This window comes from Nylanderia fulva, unplaced genomic scaffold (assembly GCF_048542155.1).
Source record: "Nylanderia fulva isolate GAGA-0341 unplaced genomic scaffold, ASM4854215v1 Scaffold13, whole genome shotgun sequence".
In the NCBI taxonomy this organism is placed as follows: Eukaryota; Metazoa; Arthropoda; class Insecta; order Hymenoptera; family Formicidae; genus Nylanderia; species Nylanderia fulva.
This window is the reverse complement of record NW_028189518.1, coordinates 3,497,666-3,514,711: the sequence shown is the minus strand read 5'-3', so window position 1 is coordinate 3,514,711 and position 17,046 is coordinate 3,497,666. Positions and strand designations below refer to the sequence as shown.

General features: G+C 33.4%; 1 protein-coding gene across 1 annotated transcript in view; it reads left to right on the top strand.

The window, feature by feature from the left end:
* Octalpha2R (alpha2-adrenergic-like octopamine receptor) overlaps positions 1 to 17,046 on the top strand; it is a 114,102-nt gene that overhangs the window by 79,492 nt on the left and 17,564 nt on the right. The window contains exon 3 of the mRNA XM_029304646.2: positions 16,338 to 16,718. Within this exon, the coding sequence (XP_029160479.1) occupies positions 16,338 to 16,718 (381 nt within the window). The remainder of the gene's footprint in view (positions 1 to 16,337; positions 16,719 to 17,046) is intronic.

Here is a 17,046-nt window from a genome sequence, read left to right as displayed (position 1 = left end):
ATGACTAAATCAATTTCATTTATTTACTATATATATGAGAATATTTTTGATGCAAATAAACCTGACGCACGTATGAAACATTTATATAATTCTCATATATAAACTTTATATTATTTAATTAATTACAATATACTATATTCTCGTAATATAAAAATTATTTTGTCAGAAGAGTATACATATAATTTTATATTGTATAAATGTACATACGTATATATGCATTGCATTATCTAATAAACGAGAAATTCGAAAGAAGACACAAAATAATTGATAAGATTTAATATTTATATACAAATGTGTTAAATTCATATTCTGTAAGTGTTACTATAGCTACTAATTATTTTTATTATGATTATTAACGAATCAGTAAATAAATATTATTTAGTAACGTTTTATTATATAACTGTAATTGCATAAGTTTTTCTTGTTAGTAATATGTAAATATTTATTATTATAAAGGTTTAATTATATTTCAACAAATCGTAAAAAATCTCTTTGTGAAATATGTGCTTCATGTAATATATTTTTAAACCGCAACGGTAACTCCTGCAGTGGATTCATTAATAACGTAATACTGTTTTGAATCTGTGCAAACATACATTTAATATTTATTATCCCCAACTACGTATAAATACATTTCTCTCTTTTCATATAATATTAATAATTACCTCATGATTGCTTAAATTTATTTCATCATAATTTATCTTAATTTATAATGATTTCAAAGGATTCAAGTAATAGCCGAAAAAATTATTATATATTAATAATGATAGAGAAGATAATTATATATTAAAACTTATTGTGTATAAAAAAAAAATATATAAATTTGTAGTAAATTAAAAGATATGTATATATATGTATATGTATATTATATATATATATATATATATATATATATATATATATTTATTTATTTATATATTGCAGATTTCTCTTTTTCTAATTGTGTGTCACCAGTAATTTCGACGTATTTAAAATCTCTCTTTTATGTTCGTTGAAATTCTATTCTCTGCAAATAGCACAAATTTTATTTCACTTTATCTCTCACAAAACCTTCCTGTCATCGGCAGCGCAACCTATTTCATTCCAGAATCGGCTGATATCGCTGGTAGCAAATTAGTCATCTTGTCATGCGTTCCTCCAATTTTGGATTAATACGAAATGAAAGCTAAAACTGAATTTAGGTTTCAGAAATATATGAAAGTAATTTCATTTTGGTTGTTGAAACATGCAACGTCTATCTCATCCGTTATTCCGTATGTAGTCTCTTATTGGTTTAATACGTTGCTCGCTCTTTCATGTGAATCATTATGCATTTCCGATGACATTTCGTAGTCACTTTCATGTGGTTCCAAATATCCCCAAAATTCTTAACTTTACTAACCTTTTATTAACGCGTTTCTTTCGTTTAAATCTTGCGATGCGCTTATTAGGTATTTCATAAATCTTTTAATATCTTAACAAAAAGCGTTTATATTTCAAAAATTAAAAATATGTTGCATACATATTTCAAGAACAAACCTTGTGTTATGTTAAATCGTCAATAATAATATTATTCTGAAATGCGCATCTTCATCGGAATTTTCATCAGGCTACATTCATCAATATTAATAATCATCAGATAATTATAATATCGAGAGTTATCTACAATCGCGCTTTAATAATTTCGCTAGAAAATAACGACGACCGCCTCGGAATAGCAAAGTAATTGAGCGATCTGCTGCTAAATCTCGCTTAAGTCCTCTTTTATATTCCCCTGACAGATCCACTCTCGGATAGAAGTAGTATATACTTACGTTTCGTGTCGTCGAAAGTTCATTCGCGCGAACGTCTTTAGGAGATAAACGGAATAATAAAAGAATAAAGCAGCAGAAGAGAAGATGAAAGAAAGAGAAGAAGAGATAAGATGGAAAGAAGAACGTATATACTTATGTACCGATACATAAATTTGAGTTACCTTTACGTGAACGGATAGTTTTCATACACCCTATAGATAAAATTTAAATTATATGGAAATAATATCTACAATTTCTTATTATTTGTACTTTATTCTCTTGTATGTTGAAACAAAAGGATCATATAGTGATCTTTGCATCTCGCAAATAAAGTTACAAACTAACAAAAGGAGAAAGAGAGAGAAGTATACAATTTGCAAAAGAAAAACATGATATGAGAAAATCCGTTCAAAAAAGGATATGTTTCAGAATGTGAAATGGACAGAAGACATTTTGCATCATAACGGATAAAGATAAAAATGCAAGAAAAGAGAACGATGTATTGAGAAAGTGGTGGTCGATTCAAGCGATATCGGCGAAACAAAAGAAAGAATCGCTGTCTAAGTGCAAAAAAAAAAAGAGAAAGCAACTCGTATGAATGAGGTAACCGTGACGAGAAAGGAAAATGAAAAGGAGGAGACAACCGAAGAAAGGATATTAAAATTGGAAAACTCAGAAAGCTATAAATGGCAGTAGAATACTCCACTAAAAATAAAGTTTGTAAAATGTTTTTTTTTATGATAGTTTTTTTTTTACTTTTTTAATTATGATGATATTTATTGGAATACAATCATATATTCTAATGTATTTTAAATCAATCTATTAACGATTATAGTCAATTATAATTATAATTTATTCATCGTATTTCTGCATATGATATTCTCAGAAAATTATTTTCACAATATAACGAATTTTTATTTGATTCTATAGCATTTAATTTTTTATAGCATTTAATGTTACATTTATTATGTGATACGATTCTTGTCTACTTTTAATCTCAATTAGCTTTAGCCGCGAATAGCTGCAAGTCTTGAAACAGAGATCTCGCGTGCAAAAAATAATGTATGTCACATACTTTCTTTTTAGAATTTTTTTCAAGCTAAATTAATTTTTCAATTGACTTATAGTAGAGTTGTCGCATATATAGGACGTGGGATGAGTAAAGCTACCTGCACCTACGCAAAATAAACTTGTACACGTACGCAGAAAATAGCTATAAATAAAACGAGAGACGTCACATGTCATTGCGAGAATGCAATACATGCACAGCTATACGCTTATATTGTACAATATTGGATACAATGAAAAATCGTATTTGCTTACTACAAATATAAGCAAAAAGTTAAAAAAGAAATATGAATAAAATAAGATATATAAAATAAGAAATATGAATATACGGTATAAAAATAAGATAGGAATAAAATTAAATTAAATTAAAAAAAATATATATATAATAAGATTATTACATAAAAAAGAAATACTTAAAAAATATAATTAAAATATAATAGGATTTTTTAATAATAATGATAAAACTATGTATGTGATAAAAATTTGGCGTTTAAAATCACAATCATGTCAACTGTTAATTAAATACTTATTACATAAAATTCTTGTTAGCCAAATTTTAATTTTGTGAAATTACACAAGCTTTGTTTGAAAATTTATTATAAATTCTATAATTTATATAACAAATATTACATACGAACATTGCATATAGCATATATGGATATTTTGTGTGTCCGCAAAGCTTGTTATATTGACTAAAATGATGAAAGTAGCACATAATGAGCATTGATATATCGAGATATATTGTTTTAGAATTATAATCGTTTTTCAATTGAACACAAAGGACGTTTGCATTGTGACCGATATTTTGCGTTGATTAGTTTCGGAAATTTATCAATCAACTAAACCGACATTTGGAAAGTCAAATAGCGGTTACATTCATATAATATAACCATTCTAATCGATTACGGTTAGCGAGTTCCATATTGTTGCCTGCATTGAATCAAATCGAAACATTAATAAGTAGCAATTAAATCCCAGTAGGATTGGATTTTTTTCTAATATAATTTATTGATGTAAATTATTAATTTATTAGGGATTTTGTTTTAATGTACTAATTAATTGATTACTATTGCTATTTATACTTGGAGCTTTAATTATAACGATTCGTAATAATATAGGAAATCTATAATCCGATTTATCCAATTTCTATCATAAAATAGAATAAAAGATATAAATTATACATCAAATTTCCATAAATAGAATATAAGATATACATATAATTATAATAACATGAACATATACTAACATATAAGAGAAGTCATATTCAATAATATTCGTACTATGTTTTACAAAAAAGTATAATATATTTTTGCACAAAAATACATAGTAAAACAGTAGAACAAATGCATAATTTACAATTTTTAGTAATTAATATTTTAATGTCGTTATACTCCAGCTTTAAAACAAATGTTGAAAAGGGAATGTAACTTTTCATGTAATTTGTCCTCTGAAATGTTCTCCGTCTATATTATATTTTTCATCATTACGTATTTTAATATATTCATACATGTACCGCGAAATCAATTAATGCGCAATTAATGCGCTATCTCTAACCGTACACGATATTATTATATATACAGAAAACTATTATAACGATGATTTATTGCTAGAAAACCACGAAATCAGCATAACAACTACAGAACATTGCAATCTTGTACATGTATTGCAAATCCAAATGGGAAACGATAATAAACTATATTACATCAATAGCCGAAATTGGTTTACGATGATGCGCTTAAGTCACTTGTGGAAATGGTTTATAAAAAATAAACGGTTTTTCGTCATTTTATTATTCACATAATCCCAGATAAATAATATATATAATATTATTTATAATATATTATTTTATAATATATTACATATAATATTATTTCGATGAATTAATTATTGATTCTCAAACTTGAAAAGAGAGACAGTTTATTATTGTGAAGCTATAATATGAAGGAGAGATAATTGGATTTCTTCTAAAATGACTTAAGCTAAAGTTTATAAGTCCCGTAACCTCTCCTTTGCAGAAACTACTCTAGACAGTTTACTTGTGTCCAAGAATTTAACCATGAAACTGCACACCGAGTTTTGTTTCTCAATTTGCTTCGAGTTGTCCTATGCTATCACGTGAAAATTCTACGACAGCATCAACTTGGAGAACTCGTGCACTCATGTCATACACGTCTTGTTATTTTCTATTATACTAACATTATTCAAGGAATATATAACCGATAAATTCTGTTATAACGGAATGTTTTCATTTAAAATATAACGGAAAAGTTTATTCCGTAAAATGTAATAAGATTCATGACACTCTGTTTTATCTGCTCTTAATTTATTTTATAAATATTTCAAATATTATGTGTGTTATATTAAAGAATATATTAATAAGTATTTTATATAACGCGTTTACACATCAAAGTAATTTTAAATATATTCTTTTCTCACGTATCTAATTTAAATATTATAGGTACGTAGAGGTCTCTGAAGTTATAAAAATTAATAACTTTTACAGATTGAGGGTTGCATATAGTTTTGTTCTGGGACTGAGAACGAATTTACAAGAAGGATTGCAAATCGAGAAAGAAAAGAAAAGCTATTTGAGTTTCCAAGTTTTTCGTAGGAAAGGGCGCAGTGAAAATATGTGTGTGAGAAAATTATCCAAGTTGGCAGAATTCACCTAGTTTTTAAAGTACCACAGAAAGAGAAAAAGATAGAAAATATCATTTAATATTTTTATTTCTATAAAACTGACCCACTATGTGTGTTGTATTTTATAAAAATTTGTTTTCTTATCATCTCATATCCCTAAAGATCATCCATATTCAGTAAAATATTAAAATAAAGAAACAAATGCGTAAAAAAAAAGATTATTAATACACGGTAAGTTTCTCGATAAATATGAAAACAAGATTTTAATTAAAAATTGCATGAAGCAGACTATACAATTATTATATACAATTGTTGGTTTTAATCGTCATTGCCAAGTATGTCATTTGCCTCCATAACATTTTCATTTCATAACAGTAATAAACGAATTTATCGAAGGCGATATTACTACGCGAAAACGCGAACAGCTGACGATTATTATCGTTAAGCGATGCGAATTTCGCAAGATGCAACAACAATGTCGCTATTACTCCATTACGAGCGGCGAATTCGACCGAGAAATTAAATCTAAAACAGCGAGAGAATAAGCCATCGCGATAAATCTCGTAAGGATATCGTATAAGCGCTTGTACGTTGCACCGTTTTTCACCGACCAAGCGGAAATTAATGAAAATGGATCGAGAAATGGAACGGATGTGTGCCAACCGGCGTTAGAGCCGCATCCCGCTTACGTGGTCATGCATGCTTGAAGCGACCAGACGCATCTTCGCGATAGGGCGGCCGGACACTTTAAGCCGGAAGCTATGCCGCGGCACGTATCCACGCTCTCCATCGTCGTTGTTTGCCCGACACTGTACGTTTTTTTTTTTTTGGGGGGAAGAAAAAGCGCTGGGCCTGTGGCTCCTCAATCATAAACGAGCTCGAACGCGCTTGAATATCCTGCTTGTCGATTTTCACCGGGTAAACCACCAAGTGCTCACGCAGCATTATGAATTTACATAAATTAAATTTTCCCTTTTTGAAACGGGGTTTCGCCGGAAATGTGGAAAACGAAGGAAGAGAGAGAAAGAGGGATGAATTTTTCTCTCTTGCCACCTCGTCGTGTCATCGTGTCGTCACCTCATTTCGTCGACTCACTTTTCGTCGCGACATCGCCATCGTCGTCGTCGTCGTCGTCGTCGTTTTTCTCTAACCACTTCACGTCCTTTCATCCCCAGCCTCCACGATCCACTTTCGCCCGCTCTCTCATCCCTCTTCTTTTTCCAGGTCCTTGGAGCAACACGGCTTCCGCGCGTGCGTATCACAGTATATCGCTTTCTTCTCTCTGTTCGCTTCTCCCCTGCGGCAACCACGTCTTGTTTTTCTCCTCCGGGACCATTGTTCTTCGTACGGACTTACCGTCGCGGTCGCGGTATATTCCCGATAGGATCGAAATTACCGGCGAGCGCGCGAGCTCCGACAGCAAGTCGAACCCGACCGCAATTCCCACGGCAAACTCCAGCGGAGCTATGGTAGTCGGAACCGGGAAATTAAATTGACAAAAAAAATCATTAAAAGCTTATGACAGGCACGCCCCTGCGAGCATCGAGCCAGCGAGTATTTTTTTCTCTCTCTATCTCTGTCTGTTTTCTCTCTTGGCACCGTCGACACCGATTCCCTTGCGGGACATTTGCGCGAAAAGCCGAGATCACGGTAGTTAGACCTCGCCAATTAAATAATGTTAACGTTGCACGAGCAACGTTAAATACCGAAACCTCGTATGCGCAAATTAATATACATCTATGTATATATATATTATATATATATATATATATATATATATATATGTATATTGGTAGAAAATAATCGTGTTAGTATTGGTTTGTATATATACCAATACCAATGTGTGTACATGTTTAGTTCCGGAGCTAATTTATTTGACAAGCTTCGTAAAATGATCTGCGGTGTACCTCGACCGCGCCTGTCGATTAATTAATATTTCACGAAACAAATTAAACCTCCTGATGGATATAATTAATGATGATGCGGGGGAAATGTTATTTTCATACATTTGCGCGCACTGGTTAATGTCAGCTGATACGACTCTTTTGCGGAATCATCATTCTGTCTTTTTCGTCGCGTTCTCTCTCTCTCTCTTTCTCTCGGAGACTATTCTCTCATGAAGATTTAGTGTTTCAATCTCGGACATACGACATTGCGCTTCTCCTGATTTTCGCTGACTCTCAAATCAAGGAATCTCAGGTACACCTTTATTGCTCCCCGCGGTATTTCGCTGCTCAACACCGTCGTATGGTAATTCATTCCGCAACTTCATACATATATATCCCCAACGTTTTACAGATGCATATTACGAGATACGGCAAGTTAAATTTATATGTATGCGATAGTATGAGTAAGAACGTATAATTAAAACATATAAGATATGTATATGTATAATATGTATGTATATACGCGGAAGATATAAAAAGAACTGTATTCTTTTTATCATTATATTATTATTATATACTTTTCGCAAACACGAGATAGAAGGAAAATAAATAATCAAACACTCATTAACGCGAAAAATATATGTAAGCGAGGATCCATCATTATCTCTTTCTCTATCTCCTTTTCTTTTTTACGATATTTCTCATAATTTTATTATTCTCCGCGGAACCGAGGGATAATATTTTTTTTTTATTCTCGTAAAAACCATATAATTTTTCACAAAAGAGACTACTGAAAGAAGGATATAATATTTTTATGATGGTATATTAAATTCACTATTTACATTTTTATTCGTGTGGAGATACATTTTCATATGCAATTTTGGAAACGTTAAACGATGAACTTAAATTTTGCATAAAAATTATAAAGCTATTAGCGTGGAGAGACAATTGTGTACTGAATTAACGAAGGCAAAAGCGCGAGTGGCAGAATACATTTGAATAGAATATAAAATCTGCAGTGGTTGGGTAGATCTTATTAGCTATAAATGCAAACAATGACGATGTTGTCTTGCACAATCGGATGAACAAACTAGCAAGCAGAGAAAATACTTTTATTGAAATTAATTACTATTTGTATAATAAGCCGGAAAATAAAAGTGGAAAGTTTCGCGTAATTTAAATCTGTGAATATTACTTTAAACAGAGTTAAAAACAACTTTGAAGCAAATATTTTGCTTTCAGATTTGTTTTTTAATGTAGCATAACTTATGCTTATTGAAACAGCAGTAAAGAATAAATTTTATAATATCATTTTGATATGGAAATTGCACGTTATAAATATTGATTTACGAAAATTAAAAAGCCTATTATGACAATATTTTGTTTTTTCATCCATGCAATTCCTACAGTTATCACATCCGATTATGTGATTACTGCAGGGAAAATTTTACGTATACCTAAATTCTAAATCATGTCAAAATGATACAAGGCCATTGTAGCCGAATTTATTGTTCAACTTTAATGTGTTTAATATGCTCCATTTCATTTATTAAAAAATATTACGATCATTATGCTCGGCAGAATTACATTATAAACACATGAAATTACATACTATATCATAACCCGGCTCGATGAGATTTGGGTGTTACACGAAACATACCCTGTCGCGCTCACAGTTCATTCAGTGCCAGGCAATAGCAGAGTTACAGCTTTCATTTCAAGCGATATGGCACTTCGCGTGAAGATAAAATGGCAGACCGTATTTCCATATCGTTTCATATTCTCACCTCCGCCGTTACCAGATATCCCGTCCGTTATAACGTCTCCTGGAGTTGAAAAAAAAATGGAAAAAAGAAGAAAAAAAAAGAGTAGAAAAAGGCGTACTCGATGGAAAAGGGACATTTCCTTACGCGAAAACGAGAAAATAATCGAAATCCAGGTCGTGTATATTATACGCGGATTCGTTCTCTCGGTGCGTTCAGCGGTCCATCTTCTCTCTGTCAAACCGTTCTTTTTGTTGCCGTAGCGACTCCAATATCAAAAACTTTTCATCTGTTTCTGACAGTCCTATTGATTATTCTTCAACGCGCTTCGGTTCTTCTTTCTTTTTTCTACAAAGCACGTAATTTTCTCGATACAATCGCACGTCAGAACTTTTCTCTCCGCTCCGACATTCGGAAAAATCTCTCCTCAAGTAGTACAAATATTCTTGATCTTAATTACGTGTCATTTTCCGTGTGTATTTGCATTTTGACGTCACTGTAATTTTTTTTCTCTTATCGCTGCGGCTTTGTTTGCAAGCTAATAAAAACGCGACTTTTGTTGTATTCTAATAGAATAGCAAGTCATTGTTTCGTTATTAAGTATTGTTTTGTATACAAAAAAAAGTAATACAGTGAAAAGTCAATATTTTACGATTCGCTATTTCTACAAATAAAGATGCTGTCATGCCATAGTTATATATAGAAAATAATAACATAAAAAAGTTTAAAAATATATTTAGATTTAATATTGAATGAAAGGTTTTATATCTCTTCTCCGCAATATGTGGACATTTAGAGTGCTATATGTAACAGAATATGCAGAGTATCAAATTTAACATCGTATATCACAGAAGATCCATCATAACAGTGTCCATTGTGACACGCAATGTTGCTAAACTTTGATACGTGCAATATATATTACTGTCATCTTAACCATGTACTAGAAACCGAAATTAATTTCTTCATTCGTATCCTCATTGATTAATAATGGATTGTCGTCGTATCAGTCTCGAGCAGATGTATTATAATACCGATGATCGCGTGACAAAGAGAGTATCAATCGAAGTATCTCAAAGCAAAGCTGCGAATGTGAAAGGGAAGCACCCTAAAGATTAAGGATTTATCAGGATAAAACCCTAATCTTTAAACTTCGTGACAAAAGCGGCAAATCATAGGTCGATATTGAATCCCTCCTAAGCCAAGAATTATATTATAGGGCACTCGTGATAAGCTATACCCTCTTTCGTGATACATTTCATATTCTAAAAAAATTGTATAAAAATTTTATACAGTCGTAAGGATAAATTGAATATTTTTTCTCAACAATTTTTTTCAAACATAAAAAGATAATGCTAATATAATTATAGGAAATGACTGTTTGAAATAAAGAGAGAAGTTTACGATTATTTTATTAATGTTATATATTTTTATATCTGATAAAAAGCTGTTGAAAAAAATATAATATTCAATTTATTATTACAATAAGATGACTCAGTCGTTCAGTTAATTAAATGTCAATATAATGAAAATTAGTTTTTCTTATGTATGTTAATGTCAGTTTTATAATTTATAACGCTCACGTTTACGAATAGAGGAACCAGAGAGGGAGCTTCGCATTAGCTTAGACGAGTGACGTTAACGATCCCACGTTAATATACCTTCCGAAAACGTAATCTTCCAGTTACACATATACTCGCTCGTTCGATACAACAGCTGACGGAGATTTATGAGCCAAAAGCGTACATACGCAATCCTTTCCATCTTCTCCCTCCCAGCATGATGCCGACTTAAAAAAGCAATTAAGAGAATCGGAGAGAAAGATTGCGTTACACACACATATACTAAACGAAAAAAATATCGATAGAAAAAAAGGTATGAGAAACTGGCAATGAGAGAGAATACAGGGTGAGAAAAGGATGAATTTTATTTAATTTGGTCGGACAAAATGTATTTATCTTTATTTTGGCGGAAGAAAATGAGATATTCTTGGTTTGTGGATGTCCATTAAATATCATTATGGTTCGCAAATGATACTTATTACATTCAGCGTAATACGTGCGCGTGCGCGTATGCACAAAGACAGAAAATTTGGTACTTGCCAGCATTGCATACCACTCGTGCCAGATTTTATGGAACGTGAACGTGCCTGGATTGCTATAATTTCGCGGTATGAACTTGCACTTAAAAGTATAACGATAACGACGGCAATGGTAACTAATACTTTGGAGTTTATGCATTTTGTAATATTATATTGCGTAGAAAGATAATATCTGTACAATTATTGACTCTATGTAATTATCGAGCACGTGAATTTCTCGAATTTCCTTCAGTATCTATTTGTATCCGATTGATTAAGCGATTCCGTAATAATATAATTTTATTAATTCTTAATTCCCCTTTTTTATGCATTTATTGTTCCGAATTATTAGCGACAGAACACTATGGATTTATTACTTTTTTTTACGAGATCCTATAACGGAATTAGTATCTCACTGATGAGGCAATATATTTATATTGGTCTTCACCGGAGGTCCTTATAGTTTGTTCGACCGATTACTCCGGATATGATGGTCCCATATCGCCGATGTTCATTTGTCATTAGATTATTACATTTCGCAGCACATACGGGAGAGTTCTGCAAGTTCGCCCTGGTGCTATCATCCCTCGCAAAACAAACTTGAACAAATACGGGCGGCTATAGTGTACAAGTAATTTCATCTCCTTCTCCCCTTCCTTTGGATGACATTAATCGCTTTGCATATCACTTTGTCCTTGACACTATCGTCAATCAGTACGAAAACGAGGAGCTTCCAGTGCCCAACTTGCCCTAATTTTCTATCCAATCCTAATTATACAACGTCCGGCAAACATAAAGGAAGTAGGACGGACGTTTGCAACTCCGCTTCGCAAAAGTTGTACACTTTTAACCTTTAACATTCCGAAACGTTCGATTTGCACATATATGGAGCCCCCAATAAGTCAGCTCTTTCTGGCCGAATATTTCAAATATCGAGCGTGAACGCGCGCCTGTTTATTTTTAAGATAAATAAATAGAGCAGTCGCTCTCGGCTTTTATAGCGCGCGATATATCCCATTATTTATTTTGCAAAAATGTTCTAAGTAACATGATCGATTTCATCCCGATTGTCATTATTAAATTACGTAGCAAATATATTAATAACGTTTCCTGTTTAGTAGCACAACACGCAATATCGAAATCGACAATGAAAATTTATCCATAATCGATTACCTGTTATTTTAGCTTTTGCATAATACATACCTATATGTTGTAATATATATTCAGCAAAATTAGAATTTATAATTTATAATGTATAGAGACGTGCGGGAAAATAATATGGACTATATCCCGAACAAAATCTATGTAGTTTTTGCGGTATTTAATTTTACCTCTTCATTCATAATTTGTCAAAAGAGCTTCGTACGTAGACAAGTAAAATGTGAAATAAAATTGAAAAAGCATAATATATACGTATATAAATCCGAGCGAAAAAAAAGAAAGCGGGTGAGAGCTCCTTTACAAGAAAAAAAGGTAATAATAATAATGCTAAAGGCAATAATAAAAATAATATTTACTCGAATGATCCTTCAATCCTTTTGTTTTTCCATTCAGAGGCGAAGGCACTTGTCCGCTTCTATAACACCCTCATTTTTTTTCTTCGCCAGTTTTTAGCGCCTGTTATTTTTCCACCCTCATCCACCCACCCTATCATTTTCCTTCTGCCATAAGAGCGCATAGAATTGACAGCAATCAATTTATCACGCGCATACACGCATTCGCACACACAATGCGTATACATATGTACGCGGCAAAGACGTCAGAATGGCGAAGACTACGCATTATATATTGAACACCGAATGTGTCGAATCATCCTCGCTATCTCGAATTCTCCTTTTCAACATCTTCGACTCGGATTATCGTTTCAATCGTCAATTGTTAAAAAGCGAGATTCGAAAGAGGCAAACTCTCCCTCCGAGGTAATATTTTATCTCGTCGAACGTATGTGCATACATATAGATTGCGCAGATGACATACGTGAATTTACATCGTCGGAATCCTAGATGACTGACGAGAATGCGCGAATTTTTGCGTACACTTTTCATTGTTTATACAGTGGAAAAGCGCGAAGGGATCCATCTGGCGTATGTCCAAAGCAATCGTCTGTGTTCTCTCTCTGGGCACGTTACTGAGAGAAATTCCTTTTGGATCATTTCTTCCCCGATATTCGACACGGAGGCTGTGATCCGATCGCGGTGTCGGCGCATTTCTTTCTTTCTTTCTTTCTCGTTTCTGGAAAATAGCGCGCTGTCACGCGTGACAGGTATCTCCTCTGGGAAACGTTTCACGGATTTTCGTTTTTTTTTTCTTTTCTTTTCCGAGACCTGCGTCGCGTCAGTCTGACTACACACGATCCTCACTCGCTCGCGTCCTTACTATTCATATTTTCATGAATTTTCATTCGCCACTCGCGGAATTACTCGTTACCTCGTGTGTATTCGCGCCCATATTAGCGATGCGACGACGAGGGACTCCAGGTTCGGAGTTCTTGCGAGAGAGTTCATAACGGAATTTTTTTACTCCGATAGATTGTCAAAATGTAAATGCGCGAATCTCACAAACGGCGAAGGGGGTAGAAGCGCGAATAATCTTTATTCGAACGAAAATGACATCGGATTATCCGCTTGGTCGGCTCTCCAGGCTTGTTCTTCAATTCCGCATCCAAATGGAAAGAATTCTTTTAAAGGAAAAAAATCATTCGTTTCAGGCTTTATCCTTAACTACTATCTGCCATTCTTAAGACAATTGTAATAAAACAATATATATATATATATATCTTTCTCTTCTCTTAGACGCATTTGCATTTTAAGATTTTGTTGAGTGAAAGGGATCGTAACTTTGGAAAATACAGTGATTAATTGTTTTGAATATAAAAGCAGAGAAGAAGTTTCATTAAAATTAATGATCGACTTGAACTAATTCTCTTGTTAGCGATCGCGGACATCTATGCGGGATAAAGTTTTTACGCAGAAAAAAATTTTTTTCCTGGCGAAAGATAAAACACATTTTCCTTCGCGAAGTAGCCCGATGATTAAAAGTATTTCACAAACTTCTCAACGCGAGTAGACAAAGACAAATCTATATTTTCGTGATAGCGTTGCACCGACAAATAAGCTTGGTTGGGTGTTGCACATTGACTTTTGCGGTTTTATAAATTTGAATCCTCTGACTGAAAATGTTCCTCGTTATCTCGTGCATTTGCGTTTATGACCGTACACCTGGTACACCTTAAGAAATTTATTTTCCTGTCGCGATAAGAGCGCAGTATTCTTCCGCGAAGATACATTCAGAGAATAGGTAAAAGAAAAAGAATAATAATAAAAAGCAAAACAGCGAAAATATATGGAACTAAAAACCTAGAAATTACTACCGAAAAATTAAATTCACACCGCGTGTCCTTTAATTTCCGTCTTTGTCTAAAGGTTTCGAGTAATTAATAGTCGACAGGGAAACGAATCTATCGAGTGTTAGACTAACAGTCATTCTCGAACTTTTTTAATTTAAGACTTTAACGTAGACGGATTTTACAAAGTGCAATTGTAATGCTTTGACAGTACCAAATAAAATTCAACGTCGTACAGCTAATGATAATGGATAGTGTAGCATGAACAAATATATATTTATATAAAAAATTAATCAATAGTTTTTATAAAGTTTTAAAATTTTTATAGTTTTAAATAGAGTTTTAAAATTGTATGTGCTAATCATGAAGAATATAAATAGAATAAAAGCGTAAGAATAGTTGGAAAAAATATCGATTAACTAGAACAATGATTCCACTAACTACAAAACCGTGTCTATAATCGATATCGTACGACATTGAATGTATTTAAGAACAGAGTAAAAAGGGTGAACATACATATATATATATATATATATATATATATATATATATATAGCTAAATTCTAAATTAAAATCAACCCAGTTACAATTAAAAGTCTTGAATTTGTTTCTTCATTCGAGAGAAGAAAAATCCGTGCTTTATTTGTACTTTTTATATATGCTTTCAAAAAGTAGCGCTTTATGAAAAGTTCACAGCTTTAACGCGCGCGTAATCTTGGAAAATAATTTATATACGCACAGAAGTACGCTTTTACACGTTAGTGTTTTTAGATTATCTTTTATGTCGTTATTTTTTTATACATCACCGTATTACTTTGCATTAAATCGTCTGGTAATTCGACGTAATGAGATATTACGCCAAGTAGCTCGCTGGCAAGTTTATTTCTTAAGAGATAGAAGGGAACGAACTAATAAAGTAGTTACATTAACGGAAGTAAAGTCTACGACACGAGCTGAAAATGTGTGCGTTCGCGCGAGGATAAAACGATTCGCACGCGAATTACGCGACGGCGTAAATTTGAATACAGTTTAAGGCCGGAGGGGTTATATGCGCGACCGCACGTTGCATCGCGCGAATTAAGTAAAATTTAATTCAGGCACTCATATTTACGCCCGACGAGAGCGTGTATGCGGCTCTTAAAGTGAGACTGCAACACGGTCTGTTGCACGTACACAGGACGGCGTAAACCCAGTTAGCCCCGGTATCGCACCTTCTGAAAGCCACTATAAAAATGTTGTGCATCCTCTCGACATCGAGAGAAATCAGATCTTCCCAGAAATAGAGTGCCAAAGTTAGAGTGCCTTCCAGAGTTTATTCCAGAAGAACTACTCTCTCTCTCTCTCTCTCTCTCTCTCTCTCTCTCTCTCTTTCTCTTTCTCTCTCTGCACTATCCACTTATAGATATCGAGCATATCGTGCAGATGACAACAGAAAATCAATTGACCTACATAACCAGCAATTCGTTAAATGCCGATCGGTGACGATACATCGTAAAGTGGTAAATGGAATGCGTTAATCTTAAACGTAACTTTGTAGAGTAAGAGATTTAAAAGGAGTTATTGCCCAATCCGTTCGCGCAAAGCTACAAATGCACTTTTTTTTTACGAAGTACTGAAGAATACCATATTCGAGAGAAAATTATTTTCTGATATATACGGAAAAAACAATTATAATATAAACATTAAAATTAATATCAAATTATTATTCAGTAACTTAAGTAGTATTAATATCGATGTGTAAAGTGTGACATTAAAAAGCTTATAGGAACGCGCTTATCTCTGTTTCAGCTGTCAGAGGACATCGGGTATGTCCTTTATTCTGCCCTGGGCAGCTTCTACATCCCATCTTGTATCATGGTCTTCGTCTACATACGTATATACTTCGCTGCCAAGGCTCGCGCGCGTCGCGGCATCCGGAAGCAGCCACGTCCACGAGCGGCAGTTCCGCCGGAATCGCCCGACGTCAGACAGACGAGCTTTACTCAGAGCACGCCGGCGACCGACGCCAAGAAAACACCGGGATCAGTCATGGAGAATGTCGCGACAATCGAGAACCAACCGGTCCAGATACCGATTGTCACGTGCGACTTCGCAAGTGACGTCAGCACGTCGGAGGCTGATCCCGGTGGAGGCATCAGTATACCGATGGAAGAGAAGGACACGCTGAAGGTAAGATTTCTAACTGTGTTGAAGAGCACTTTCTGCCAAGATCGAAATTTGAAGCTTGACGTAGAAGTATCGGGAAAGTTATATAGTTACTATATAGTTCAGAAAATATTATAGACGTATACATTTAAAATAAAACATTACTTTTCTTCAAATCACATTGTTGCAACACTTTTATCGTTTTGCTTTCATAGTTCAAATCTCTAGTGTGCTCACTTTTATAATTTATAAATTGAGATAACTCGTTTAAATTACTTAAATCACTATACTTTTTTACATGATGAAGTTTTTGCTTTTTAATTACTACGATTTGCAATTGACTGCAATTGAT